The sequence below is a fragment of the Lonchura striata genome, chromosome 5 (assembly GCF_046129695.1).
Source record: "Lonchura striata isolate bLonStr1 chromosome 5, bLonStr1.mat, whole genome shotgun sequence".
Lineage (NCBI taxonomy): Eukaryota > Metazoa > Chordata > Aves > Passeriformes > Estrildidae > Lonchura > Lonchura striata.
In genome coordinates this window covers 17,405,530-17,419,928 of record NC_134607.1, presented here as the reverse complement: position 1 = coordinate 17,419,928, position 14,399 = coordinate 17,405,530, and the positions used below count along the sequence as shown (strand labels likewise).

The window sequence follows — 14,399 nt, the reverse complement described above, 5'->3', positions numbered from 1 at the left end:
TCTTCTGCCAATGCCATTTTGAGTCTTTAAATGGGGAGGTGTAGTTCTGCTAAATGTTGCCCTGGGATTGACTCACAGACGAGTGTGACTTTTATTCCTTTTTTTTTTTCTGTTTTGTGTATGTTTGATGCTGATGCTAAACCACTTGTTATTGCAAGGTGGAAGGTTTCTTGATCTGAGGTCACAGCCTGAGCATGTGGATATGTATATATGTATCCACAGCCTGGATATGTGGATATTTATGTTCTGGTAAGATAAATAGTTGGAAGAATGCTGATTTGGCTGTTAAGGAGTTGACAGCAACGGGAAGGTAATGGACAGTCCTGGCTAGTGGGATAAGGAAATGAATTCGGCAGATGCTATCAAAGCATCCTGAGAGAGGCTGGCACCTTGGTCTGGAACTTCAGGTGCTCTGCAGAGCTTCTGTGACTTTCCCTGGCAGGGGAACAGAAATTCAAGCCACTTAGCTCATTCAGTGTAGCCTACATTGTGTTGGCAAAAAGCCAGTTGAGGTGAAGGAAACTCTGGTTTGTACTAAGCAACAAGGAAAAACCCATGCCAGGCACAGCCATGTCTTCCTCCTGCCTCTCTTGCTGAGTTGTTAGTTTGATTTTTGTGGTGTTTTGTTTATTTGTTTTGATTTTTTTTGTTGTTGTTTTGTCCGAGGATCTTTGTGGCAATTGAAGCAGATGCAAAAACCCATTAGTATCTACATTTGAATAGAGGATGTAACCAGAGCATTGCTTCCATGCTGGCTGGGGACAGTTTGCTTTTTCTCCCAGATGTTTTGCAAACTTCCTGATTTAATTTGTTTTTTTTTTTTAAATTTGCTTTCATATCTGACATTTACAGTCTCTGGTTTTGGGTGTAACAGTTTTCCTTTTTTTGCCATTCTTTGCTCCTGTCAAGTCATGCCCTGACTGTTCTGTTTGTTTCAGACAAGCAGCAAAGTGAGGTTGACATGTCTGGTAAATGTAAACAGCTAATTAATATAAATGTTGCTGTTAATATGATATAGTGCAAACAGCACTTATTGTTGTGCTGTTTCTTTGCTCTGATGGGCCCCCTGTTTCTGAACAGCTGAACTTTTTGGGTCTTGAAAGTTTCTGTGACTGAAAGGATGGCATTTTCACTTTTTCTATCTGTAGACCTTATATGAATTAAAATAGAATGATAGGTCTAATAATTTGATCCTGCATTTTAGCATTTTATGATTCTTAATATGAAAACATTATTAAACACGATTTAGAAGATACTAATTTTATTGTTTGCAAATGCCTGGTTATCTTGGAAGAGCAGAGAGTCTGCACAGAATTCACAGTTGTAGAATGATGTGGATAAAGAAGTCTTGTGCTTCTCTTTTCTGGTTTTGTTTTGATGCTTTACTGCAAGGACCTTGTTCTGTTCATCTTGTAATTGGCAGTTGTTTTTCTTGGAAAACTGGTATTTTAATTAGACCAGGTGAATCTTGTATGTTGTCCAGGAGGCACAGTGCAAAGAAAACATATTTTCAGGAAGATGGAGGGGAAGAGTATTAAAACATACAGTGCAGGCATTTGTTTTTCACAATCTGGAGGAAAAAATGCCTGTGTAGTTTTTGGAAAAGATTTGTTTGTGTAGTAGCCAGAAAGTTGACTAACTTAGAGATTTAGGGTTTGGGTTTGTTTTAATAATACTGTTGTTTAGAACTTTTAAAATTTGAATATGCAAGTTGGTTTTGATTTACTTTACTGCAAGTCATTAATATAGCAGTATACACAGTACTATGTGAGGTCAGTATATCTGGCTTGCAAATGGGAATCTTCAAATACCACAGTTCCATGATGTAACTGAGAGTCTGTAACTTGTTTCTACTTAGATGAGGCATTATTTTCCTAAGTGAATTATTGGAGGGCTTTGGGAATTGATGTACTGAGGAAGAAAACATCTGCTAATCACTGTTGTATTCGCTGTTGTTTGGCACTCGTCTGCAGTTAGATATGCTGTAAATGCAGGATTTCTGAAGAATTTTGACTGAGCTGTGCCAGTTCTGGCATTCCTTATTGCTTGTACATAAGCTGTATTATGTGGAGGTAGTTCCTGTGACTTTTGTCTCTCACTGACTTATTCAGTAGAGCTCTCAATTCAAGTAAATGGGGAATGCCCTGCAGGAACAACAGTCTTGTAGTCTGGACAAGATCTTGCATGTAATTCGCAACAATGAGCAGTGCATTATGCTGGTTTTACTGCTTTCTCAAGTTGGGATCAGCCTGTTGTCTCTTCTGCATCTTTTAGAAGTGTTATTTTGTTTCAAACAATGTGTTAAAATAATTCATTTGGCCTGCTTATAGCTTTAACATTCTTTTTTGATTAGTAAATAAATTTTTAAATTTGTTAGCTCTTTAGAGCCTAGCTTGGGGCATTCCTAGTTTAAATATGAAAATTTTGTTATAATATCTGTTCCAACCAAAGCAGTTCCTTTGTAGAACTGCTCTGAAACTGCATGCGTAGTCACCTTTTATTCTAGAATAATCTGTATTTGCAAAATAAGGAAAGAAAAATAAATACTGCTGTTCTTTAGTTATAGCGGGCTGAACTCTTCTAAGATGGCTACTGCAAATAACTTTTTAAACTACCAGTGTGGGTAATATTCCTGTGCATGAGATCCCAGCACAAGTGCATTAGCTTTTATTGCCCAATGATAGAATGAAAATTTAGGAAATTCTGGATGTACAGATTGCCAAGAGCAGGATTTACGAGCAGGACTTTTGTACTTCTTGTATGAAGAAATTGCTGAATTGCCACTGTTTCATCTCAAAGCCAGATGCATTGCTTTGCTTAATAGAACTCTTCAGGAATTAGTATGTCTCATTGAGAAGTGTCTCTTACTTCACAGTTCCTTACTGTCATTCTTAAATGTTTGTATTGTGCCACTCCAAAAGTCACAGGGAATTCTGCCATCACTGCCTCTATTTTCTTGTGCTGTCCTGTAAAAAGTCTCTTTTGTGTTGCAGGAGTTCTTTGCATTTTTTTCCCTATTGGATGAAATAGTAAAAAAAATTACCAGTTTGCCCTGTTCAAAAGCAATGAGCTAAATTTTACACTCCTTTCAACTAATTTTTGGTTTGGAAGTTTCCCAGTAGTTTATTGGACATGTATCCTTAACGTGGTGTTTTTTCCCACAGATGATGTATTGTGCATTGGCTCCACAAAGACATTATGAAGTCTAAAGATAGACAGAGGAAGGCAGCAGGTTCTTGTAAGATGACTCGAAGTTTGTTGCAGCTAATTCAAGTCCATTATCATTTTAATAATATTTGAAATATAAAACAGTCAACAATCCAAGCATGTGACTGTAAGAAATTTGATGGTTCTTGTGCATCAGTGAGACTCCAGGTGAGCCTTGTGTTAATTTGCCTTCTTGCTTCATGGACTTCATAAGAGTAAGAGCAGACTTTGCTTATTTACTGAGCTTATGTGAGTCCCTGTGAGCTAAAGGACAGTGAATCACAAGGGACCTGGCATTTCTTTAAGGACAGTCTCATGGAGCACAAAGCAATAGTCCATCCACTTGCTTGGGAAAATGAGTGGAGGTCTAAGGAGAGCAGTATTGAAGGAACTCATGACTCAGCCTCAGCACAGCAGAATCATGCAGGAGATAGAAACAAGGACAAGCTCGCTCAGGGATATAAAAATCCTGCTTGCATAGGCAGAGATGGTATCGAGAAAGCCACTCTTGGAAGTAAGGGCATCAAAGGCAGCAGGAACTTCCAGCACTGGATCAGGAGTTAAGGAAAAAGAGAAATAGGGACATAAAGGCTTGCTGCTGTCTGTGACAGGTGATCCAGGGACAGTGAATATGGACAAGGCTGAGGCATTGGATCCTTTCTTTGCCTTTGTCTTCTCCATCAGGGTCTTCTAGGTCTCTGTCCCCATTGGTGGGGTTAAAAGTGGAGAATAATTCAGTGGTGCCAAGAGGATTGGGTCAGGGTTCTTTTTTTGATATGGAGAAAACATCTTTGCATTCTGTTTGGTGTAGGGAACAAGACTCCTAAAATAGTAATGCTAATGAGGATTTGGAAATAGAATAAGGAAGAAGGTGAAATAAATGGGATGAGGTGAATTTGAATGGTTGCTCACAAGGTTACTTCAGCATTTTCAAGATGGAGTCTCTTCCATCTGGCTTGTGTCAATGACCCTGAAATGTTTTTGGAAGTAATATCTCTGGCTGTTAATGAAGCTGGACAATTATAAAATCATGCACTTGCTGTGTGCTGCTTCTGAATTCCTAAAACTGTGGTTTGTAATGCAGCAGATTGTAACTCACATTTTCTCTTAAGAGTAAGTGTAATGGGTGGGAGCAAGTGCCTTTTGATACTTAAGTACACACAGTTGAAACATGCAGGGACAAGTAAAGAAGACATGAAGGATAGGGAAGCAAAGCAACCTCATGAGGACTGTTAAAAGTAGAGGTGCTGGTTATTTGGAGTGGATCACAATTATTACAGCTTTTTAATTTGGGAGGGTAAGTGCACAATTGTTTCCCAGTGTCTGCCCTTCATCTTTGATTGTCAACATCATCTTCAGATTAATCTAAAATAAAGATGAATATACAGGTGTTAGAGAGGCAGTGAGAATGCTGATAAGGTTTCAACACACTTTGACAGTACATAAATGTAAAATACTGAAGTCTTGTGTGCATCATCTCTTTTTATCTTAGTACTTTAGAGGAAAATGGTTTTACCATCCAGCAGACACAGGTGTTTCTCTGTGAAATTAATGGTGGTTGACAGAGCAGAGTAAAATACACTCAGCCATGGTAATTTGACATAAAGGTTAAAGGAGTGACACAAGATGTTCCTGTATTTGCCCCCCCCCTCCCCCCCCCCCCCACCGCTTTTTATCTGAGCAATCTGTATTACATTCCTTTAGATATCACAGCTAGTAGATATTTCAAATTAGGACCAGATATTAGGGTCCAGAGGGAAAATCTGCCTGATGGCCTATGAAAAGTTAGTTTGTTAATGCGTTTTTTGACCCATCATGAAATGAATTTATGGATTTCAGTCCATGCTTAAAATTGTGACGAGCATTTCAATGAGATGGCAAAACAAGTGATACTTCTGCAGACTCGTTCCTAAAAATTCCTTTGGTTATCAGTATTAGTGTCTGTCTACATATATTGTATGAAGGACTGTCTGAACTGACTTTGTATTCTTAACAGACCCATATACCTTGCTTCCCCCTCACTGGCAGAACAAGATCAGCTTTGTGTTTACTGCTTTCTGCACTGTGTTCCCAGACAATTCTTGGTAATGGATGCTGAGAAGCCCAGATTAAGAAGTGCGTCATTAGATAATTGTATTCCAACTACAGATTGCTTTACTTGGGAGTGTAATGCAATTTGAAAGAATTTCCTGATGCATGGAGTACTGTAATGTTTCATTTAGTGTGTTTGCAAAGGATCCACATTGTTCCTTCCCCATCCAGAGATAACTAGGAGTGGTGTAAAACACAGTGATTTGCTTCTGTGCTTAGCTTGGTGTGTCCATTTTAGTTCCTGCATTACACCTCCTTTGAAAAGACTAAAGAGCAGCAGTGTGCAGCAGCTTGTCCCATGGATTTTGCTTTCCTTTCATGGTGAGGTTGCTAAGGATTCTTGCTATTTGTTACTATCCCTTATGTGCTTGGATTGTATGTTCATGAGAAGCCACTTCATCTAAGTCTGATCTCCAGCCTTGTGAGACTGAGTAATCATTTTTCCCATGCCTAAGAAAGTCTTGCTCAAAAGACCACAGAATCATCAAGATTGGAGGAGACCTTCAAGATCATCTAGTCCAACCATCAAGCCAGCATAATCATCCCTAAGCCATATCCCCAAGTGCCACATCCAGATGCCTCGTAATGTTTGAAATATTTTTAATAAATGAGGCACTTGTCTTTGTTTTTTGGTTTTTCCCAATGCAGGAAATGAACCTATATCATCTCTCATTTTTCTGGTTAGGCATTTCACTTGTTTTAAGTTTGTTGAAAAGTGGTTTGTTATTTGTCTATGTAAGTTTATTTTTTTACAGTCTATAATATCAATAGTTCTTCAGAAGAGGGCCGGAACAGGAGCTCTGTCAGGGAGGCTTGCAGACCTAGTTCATGCTGTGGTCGGGTTGTTCTTAAGTTATTTGATAAGAGTTCAGTGCCCAGTGTCTGTTACAAGCTGCTTGCAGGGAAGGTGCCCAAAGTTGATTTGGAGAAGGGCAGTTGAAGAAAATTATTAATAACTTTCTAGGGGAGTCTTGAAGGAAAAACAAATCTTAATAAGGCTGTATTTCTGCTTGACCCTGCTCTTCTTCCAAGTTTTCTAAACCGTTGATCTCACTGCTGTCAAATGTGATTTAGATTTACTTTGAACAATATACATAATCTGCATTGGTGTGTTATTTGCCTGTTGAGACAAATGATATTTTTGATAAACATCTTTTTTTTTTCTGTGCCATAAAGCATGTACAATAAAGTGGTACAATAAAATAAGGCTTTCATTTGTTGCTGTTCAAACTTTCTAGGGGTTTGGCCTTGTATTTTAATATTTATTTTGTCATTTTGCATACAAGCCCTATTTCAATAGGTTTTAAAGCTCTCATATAATATATTTGTGTCTTGTTTTACTGCACTGGTAGAAATGTACTGTCTGATGATAGTAATGTGTTGCTTGACCTCTGATCTATTTTTCAGTTTTAGAAAAGTCACCTAATGTCACTAATTTTGTGGGATTTAAGGATATTCATTACTTTTTTATATCATGTTATGCCAGGTGATAAACTCATCATTTGCTTTAAGTCTCAAATCTGTTACTTCAGAACTGGTAGGCTGAGTGGAGGTTCTATAGCAGTTAAATAATGCACATTCCAGCTGTCAGAAGCATCTGTTGGTTTCCTTTTTTTTTTTTTTGTTTTGTTTTCTTTTGTTTGTGTTTTAACAAGATAATTGTTTGGTAATTGCATTAATACAGAAATATTTCCTAGATGGTGGCAAGGATTGTCAGAGCAGGTTTTCTCATGGTGTTACTACATAGACTTAGAGTTGCAGAAAATTGGAGGAGTTTAATACAGCATTATTAAAAAGACAAAGTCTTCTCAATCAGATTGAGTGCTATGTTTACAAAGCAGGGTCTATTTTTTATTGTTTGTTTCAATATGATACTTGCCTGGAATCACTTTTAAAACCCAGGTTTTCATAGCTGTTTGTTAGACCAATTGTGACTCTTAGACAAAGAGAGAGCATTTTGAATGTAGTCTCTCAATGAATATTTGTAATTTCACAGCCTTTAAGTATTTCACAACTTTTTACAGTTTCTTGTTATGTAAATACTTAAATATATACAGAGAGAGTGTGTGTGGGATGCCATGAAACAATGTTTGTTTCTGTGTTTAGGGTGTAAAACAATGTTTGTACTTACCAAGCTGATACAATGCATTATACAAAAAAAAAAAAAAAAAACCAAAACAAAAACAAAACAAAAAACCAAACAAACCAAAAAACCAAACCCAAAAACCAACCAAAAAAAAACCCCCAAACAAAACCCCCCTACCCAACCAAACTCAAACTGAAAGGAATGTAATATTGTAGCAGCCGATGTACCCCCCCCAACCAAGTGTACATTGTTATTATCTGTTTGTGTAATGACTGCTGCTCATATCAATGCAGCCAGCCCTTGTTAATTCTAACAAATACTAACCGAGGGTTAAATTCCTCAGTTTGCAAAGCAGATTTACTTCAAAATGTTAGAAAATTACATAGTACAATAGATGAAATTTCTTTTTGAGCATTATAAAGAAAAGTGTTTTTTTCCAGAAATGTTTCTGGAGAGTTTGATATTTGTGGAAGAAAATGTTAAATAGGAGATTAATTTTTCTGAAACCTGTTATGAGTTTAGTTTGACCTTAAGAGATAAAAACCATGGGGCAAACCATGTAGATAGAAATCTGTTCTGAGTACCCCAAGCAGGTTTAGGCTTGTAGCAGACCTGTGTCCCTCAGTGCCTGTGCAGTGGCACTGCTGTGTCTGCAGCAAGTCTGTCATACACTCCTTCAGGCACTCTGTAGCAGAGGACAAGACAGAGTGCTCTTTGCAGGCCAGATGAAAGCAAACTAAAATACCACAGCATTTTTATGTTTCAGAAAGTAATGTAGCTGTGTTCCACTTTTCAGAGCAGTGGAAAAAGTTCTGTGTTGGAAAGTCTTGTGGGGAGGGATCTGCTCCCACGAGGTACTGGGGTTGTCACCCGGAGACCCCTTATTCTGCAGCTGGTGCACGTTTCCCCAGAGGATGGTCGGAAAGGAGCTGGAGATGAACATGGTAAGTGTGATCCAAGAATGTGTTTTGCCTTTTTATTCAAGTCTTTCCTGTCCTTTTAAATGAAAAATCAGTTGCTGTAATCTTAAAACTTTAGTATGCTTTTTAAAATTTGCTTGGAAGGAAACACAGCTGTTGTCAATCAGTTTTTTCCATTTAGCAAATGTCATGAAGTCAAAATCTCTGGATATTCAAAATACCTTTAATGTTTTAAGCTTTCCTGTTCTTGGGAATTTATTTTGAGAAAAACAGGCATTTCAGTTGTGAAGACAATTGTCTGAAGTGCAGACCACATTATTTTCTTGTGTGAGTTTTTCATCCCCTCCCCTTTTGCTGTTTATATAAGGTATTTCACTGAGAAGGTGATGAGTATGAGAGTCTTTAGAAGGAGGGTAGGAAATAAGTTCTGGAGACATGAAAACAAACTTCTAGTAGATGCAGACAGAATTGAACTGACAATTTCTGTAGCTTACAGATGCCACCCTGCTGGGCTGCACTGAGAGACTCCCAATGGCGCCAAGCAGGGCACTTTAAATATTCCGTAGGTTTTACTTTGAAGCTTGTCTTCTGTACTGCTTCTATTTTATCCTTCAGCAAATCAAGAAAGTGATCTCAGTTGTCCCTTGGGAGTTTCAATGCTCATTTTATACCAACTAATGCTCCTGATTAGGAGCAGCAGGGGCATATCCACCTTCTGATTGTAAGATAAATCTTAGGGTTTTTTATGTACACACTAACAACTGCACAGGCTTATGTTGGCATTATAAACTTGGAACTATAAATATTAATTCTCATTGTGTTCAATTTTTTCTTAATTTGTTTCTGCCAATAGTAAGTCAAGTATCAGAGGGTCTTTACAGTATTTATTTTCCTGTAATATTTATGGCCTTTGATTTCTGAAGGACAGTTACTTGTATTGTGCTGTTTGAAAGGTTTAAGCTCCAATCTTAATTACTGTCACTGGCAGAGAACACAGTTAAGGTTCATAACAATTAGCATGCAAACCATGTCAGAAATTGTAGGGACAATTCAGGCTGGAAATGATTTCAGAAGACCTCTAGTCCAATCTCCTCAAAATAGGGCAAACTCCAAAGTCAAGTCCAGGTGTCTCTGGTCTTTATCTGCTTGGGTCTAAAAACCTTAAAGGATGGAGAATTCAATCTCTGTGCAGCTTTTAGAAAAGGCACATTTGATGTCTTTAAATGCAGTTTTACATTGCTTGTACTGCGCGGTGTATAGTTTGTATTTTAGAACTTCTCAGAATGCTTGGATTCTGAGTTGTAGGGTAAAATATTATTTTGCTCTTCTTTGAACTTTACAGGTGTAAAAGGAAGTTTTGTAATTAGAGTATTCTGAGTCAAGGCAGAGCCTTTTTGTTTTAGGTTGCATTTGATTTGGGGATTTGGATTTAAAATTTAAAATTCATAGGGATGTTAGGCTAAAATATTATTTATGGTGTCCGCTTTGATTTTTTTGTGGAAAACAATATGTAAGATGTAAATGTTATAATCTCGTCTTGTTCTTCTGAGAGAGATGTGGGCTTGTTTGTTAAGAACAGAGATGTGATAGGAACAGAAATTATGATTTACCAATACAGTTTGAAATGTCTCTTCTCTCCAAAATTCAGGCAAATTGTGGTCTAAATTGTGGTGTCACTGATTTGGTCTAGCTTATGTTCAGATTGTGGTGTTACATCTGAGAAGAGCTTGTACTTGATGAGAAGTAGCTTGTAAAGAAAAAAAGATGACAACCTCCTATCCTGGCTGTGCTGTGTAGCATTGTAATAAGTCCCATTAGAGGTCTATTTTTAGAGTAATTTTATTTGCAATGAGGTGGATATTGAGGTAGGGTTGAATATGGTTTTGGAATTCCCCAGAGGGAAATAGTCTTGCAGAAATTAATTTTATCCAGATGAGGGATTTCTTCTTTACAAGTTGTATATTGGACAAAAGAGAATCAGTCTTGGCATGCTGCTTTCTGAATGCTGGCATTAAACTCTCTGTGCACACAGTTTTACTTTTATACAACTCTCTCTTCTCTTTTGACTTCTGTTTTGTGATTGTCACCTGTATCCATCCTAATGCTTGCTCTACTGGTATTATATATTAACATAGCTATTTCAAAATAGCTATGGTGGTTCTTCCAAGCTTTAATTTCACGTCTCTTGGAGTGTTGGCATCCAGGAAGCTTCCCAGTTTTAACACAAAGCACTTTTGACTGTGCTGTTCACTTACAGAGGGACAAATGATACCCTTTGTACTGTGATCACTGCAATAAATCAAGAGAGTCAGAAAATAGCAGATAAATTTTCCATTAAATGTGAAGTTCTGTATTTTTATAACTGCCTGATCTGTATATTCTACAGAGAATGTGTGTAATTTGATGGGAGGGAGATGTTCTCATAATGCTTTTGCTGTTTATTGTTGGCCTCTAGTGATTCAGCACATATGGTGTGTTTGATGCAATGATACCACACTGTGGTGTTCTTTGATCATATTGCAAGAGAAGCAGCACTTATCAGGGAACTGGGCCTGGTCTTGTGAATTATTAAATTGTCCTTGCAGTGAAGACCTATAATGGTAGTCCAGAAATGGAAAATCAGAACATACCAGTGGCCAAGTAGTAAATGCTTATTGGTTCCTTTTTTTCCTTTGTTCCAAGATAGGAAATAGAACACTGTTCAAATTCTGAACAGACAGAATTGATACAGAACACAGGAATAATTAATACAGATCCATTGCTTGATAAAACAACACTTTTGTCAGCCTTTTGTTGTCTACTTCAGATAGGAATCTCTTACCCCTAGCTCCCAAACAGTGTGGCCTGCTTCACTGGGCTTGGCTTTGTAGAAGCCACTTGAGAGAAAGAGCTTTCCCTCAAAAATATTTGCTGTCTAGTTGGTGTCAAGGATGGGAAAAAAGGTACAGCAGTTAGTATTTGGGAAGTTCTCATTGCCATGCTGCAGGAAATCCTCTACAGTGGTGGCCTTTTATGACTCCCAGCAGCTTCTCCCATTGTAAATGAGTAAAATTTTTATTGCTTTATAAGGGGAGAGGAGATACATGAATAACTGAAGTCAGTAATTTTTGTATTTTATTGAGTTTCTTAAAGGAATGTTGTAGAGTAGGACATAACAAGTACAGTTTGGTGGAGGGCAGTCCTGAGAAAAGTCAATAATATATGTGCTTTTCCTGGGTATTAATTAAGGTTTGCAGGTCTTACTACAGGATATGGAAAACCAGAAAAATAAGAGACTGTTGCTTTATTCACAAGATGTGGTGGGGTTTTTTTGGGTTTTTTTTTTTTGTTTGTTTGTTTTTGTTTTGTTTTTTTTTTTTTGAAAAGCAGGATCTGTGTGTTCTTAATAGCTGTTGTTTTAGTAATTTATTATAATGTGTAATACTGGATTACATCATGACCAAAGTGTTGTTTGCTCACACCTTTATCTTTAGCATTTAATCTTTAGTGTAATCAGGCAATTAAGTCTTCTGAAGGTATTGCCTGAAAAGCTTCCAAAACATAACATAACTGAGGGAAGGCTGATTTACCAGTTAAATAAGTGATAAAAAAAACATTCTTTGTGGAAACCAGAAGGGTGGGTTGCTGAATGTAGGCTAATTAAAACACTTTCTCCTTGCCTTGAGCATTGTTACAATTAGAGAAATGCAAATCCTTCCTCCTTTCCTAAAAACTCCTTTCCATTAAATTAGATCTATTGGGAAACTTTTCCATAGGTGTTAGCAAGTTAAAATGCAGTGTCTCTGACCTGAGTTTTTTTAATATTTATTTTAAGAAGCTTATAGATAATACTGAAAAAAATTATTTATACATAGAACTAAGCCTAGTAGCTGGCTGCAAATCACACCAGAATTTGCCACCAGAAGGAGAATAATTTGAGACTAAAACAGTGTCTGAGAAGGAAATAATCTCCCAAGGAGGAACATAACTAAAGAGTACTTGATCCATATCTTTAAAATGTAACAGTGTGTTTTTCTTCCTGGCTTTAGGCCTCTCTTTACTCCCTTGGATTCAATTTTCAAGAGGAGAAGAGCAGTAAATACTGAACATACTATAGGTTCTTCCTCTATGTGCATTTTACTTTATTTCCTCTAAACAGTAAATAAAACCCATTAAGTAACCTGGAATGGAGGAACCCTTTCATTTTGCACTTATTTTGGAGACTGGTATGTCAACCAATACAAACAAAAGCTTTTTCTTAATGATATTTTCTTCATAGCTTTTGTGCCTGTAGGGTTGAAATTTTGGGTTAAAAAATCTTTCCTTAACAGATCCAGTCCATCAAAATCATATTTCTATTGATGATGCACATACCTTTGACTGAACAAGACATCAACTCTCCAGATGAACTAAGCTTTTCAAACAGATTAGTTGATTATTGTCATGCTACCTGAATTTTGTATCAAACAGGCATAAACAAACACAAACAAAACCAGTTTAGCTGTTTGCACTTTCAAGGTGTTTACAGACATCACAGGAAAATATAATTTTAAATTCATCAGCCCCTCAATAAGAAGTTGTGGTTTTTTTGTAATGAAATTTCCATAAATACTTTGAAAAATTAAAAGTTGAGAAGGGTAATGCATATGTTGTCTCTTCTTAAATCTGTCTCAGAACTGATGTTATTCTTTAATTGAGTCTTAAAAATATGGATGCACAGCATCAGATTTACTTCCCATACAGTAACACTAGTTCCAATGACATTAGAAAAGTTTCTTTACTCTTTGTAGTTCTTCCTATGAGTAAATTATGAGAATCATATTTTGCCAAAGAAGTTTAGCTCTGTGAAGTTGTTTTCTGTGCTCAGATAAGAAAATATGTTGATCTGTTGGAATTAGGTGTATGGCAATAATAGTCATCATCAACTTTATTGTATAAAATATATTATTAATAGGCATAATTTATATGTGTTTAGTTAATGTCTTATTTCTGTGCATATTGCTAATGTGTTACACACTTTCATCGATACTAGAATAGCATGTACATCTGTCTGCATGCATTGTGCTCTTTGTAATAGAATCTGGTACTGAAAGTGAATAAAATGCTATATTAAATATCATTAAAAATGTTAAATGCCATTCTATGCTGTTTCTCTTTAACTGCAGACCCTGCTACATGGAAAAATTCAAGACACCTTGCTAAAGGTTGCCTTTATCCACTTGCTTTTTCTCCCTACACCTGAAGTGCATGCTTATATACTCTAATCACCTACATTTCATGCCACATAACTGTTGGCTGATTACACTTTTCCTTTTACACTTCAGCTACTGTGGTGATTATTTTGCTGTCTTGTGATCTGATTGATTTTCAGTTTTCTGACCTTGTTGGGATAATTTTTGCTTTTCTCTGTGCCGTTGCTACTTCATAGAACTTCCTGCACTTTTAATTCCCAAATCCTTAAAAAAGAAAAATCTTTGTTGATCAACTTTCTTAAATTTCAACTTTAGTGAAAAAAAATGTTTTGAAAGATTACTTGATTGTAGGTAAGCCATGTGTTTGCCAAAGGGCCAGATTTCTTATGGACAGTTCTTGTAGAGCAGATTGCTGTTTCAGGGAGCACAAAGGAAATGACCCCAAACTAAAAATTGAAAATGGAACTTGTCTCTAATACTTGGAAACCTAATAGTGAAAATGTGACTATCTTGCAATGTGACTCAAACTGCTGCCTGTGCTACAAAGCAGGAATTGAGCAAAACCTCCTTTGCTGTTTCTGGGACTGCTCTTGCATAGTCCTCAAGTAATTCTGGACCTCAGTGGTGACTGACAAGAGTGGAGATGTTTGGTCCTTGGCAGATTTGGGAAGAGACATGTTCTCCTAAAGCTTCTTTGTTATGCAGAATTCTTACGTATTTTCTGTTTGCTTTTAGCTCTGCAGGTTTTTCTAACTTTTTCTTTCAGCTGTAATTTGATCTCACATGCATGGTTTAGAAAAAAAGATGCTAATGCTAGCCTTTTCTTTCCCAGGTTTTTAAGCTATTGCTAATAATTCTTTTGTTTTCTGTTACAAGCTGATATTTAGTGAACAAGATCATTTCTGAAGGATTGCAGGATAGATG

At 36.9% G+C, this 14,399-nt stretch overlaps 1 protein-coding gene across 4 annotated transcripts in view; it reads left to right on the top strand.

Annotated features, from left to right (window-relative positions):
* DNM1L (dynamin 1 like) overlaps positions 1 to 14,399 on the top strand; it is a 35,739-nt gene that overhangs the window by 3,369 nt on the left and 17,971 nt on the right. For 2 of the 4 annotated variants that reach the window (XM_021549374.2, XM_021549372.2), the window contains exons 2-3: positions 8,181 to 8,328; positions 13,449 to 13,487. In XM_021549374.2, coding sequence (XP_021405049.1) covers positions 8,181 to 8,328; positions 13,449 to 13,487 — 187 coding nt within the window. The remainder of the gene's footprint in view (positions 1 to 8,180; positions 8,329 to 13,448; positions 13,488 to 14,399) is intronic. The other 2 variants (XM_021549375.2, XM_021549373.2) reach the window with 1 other exon arrangement.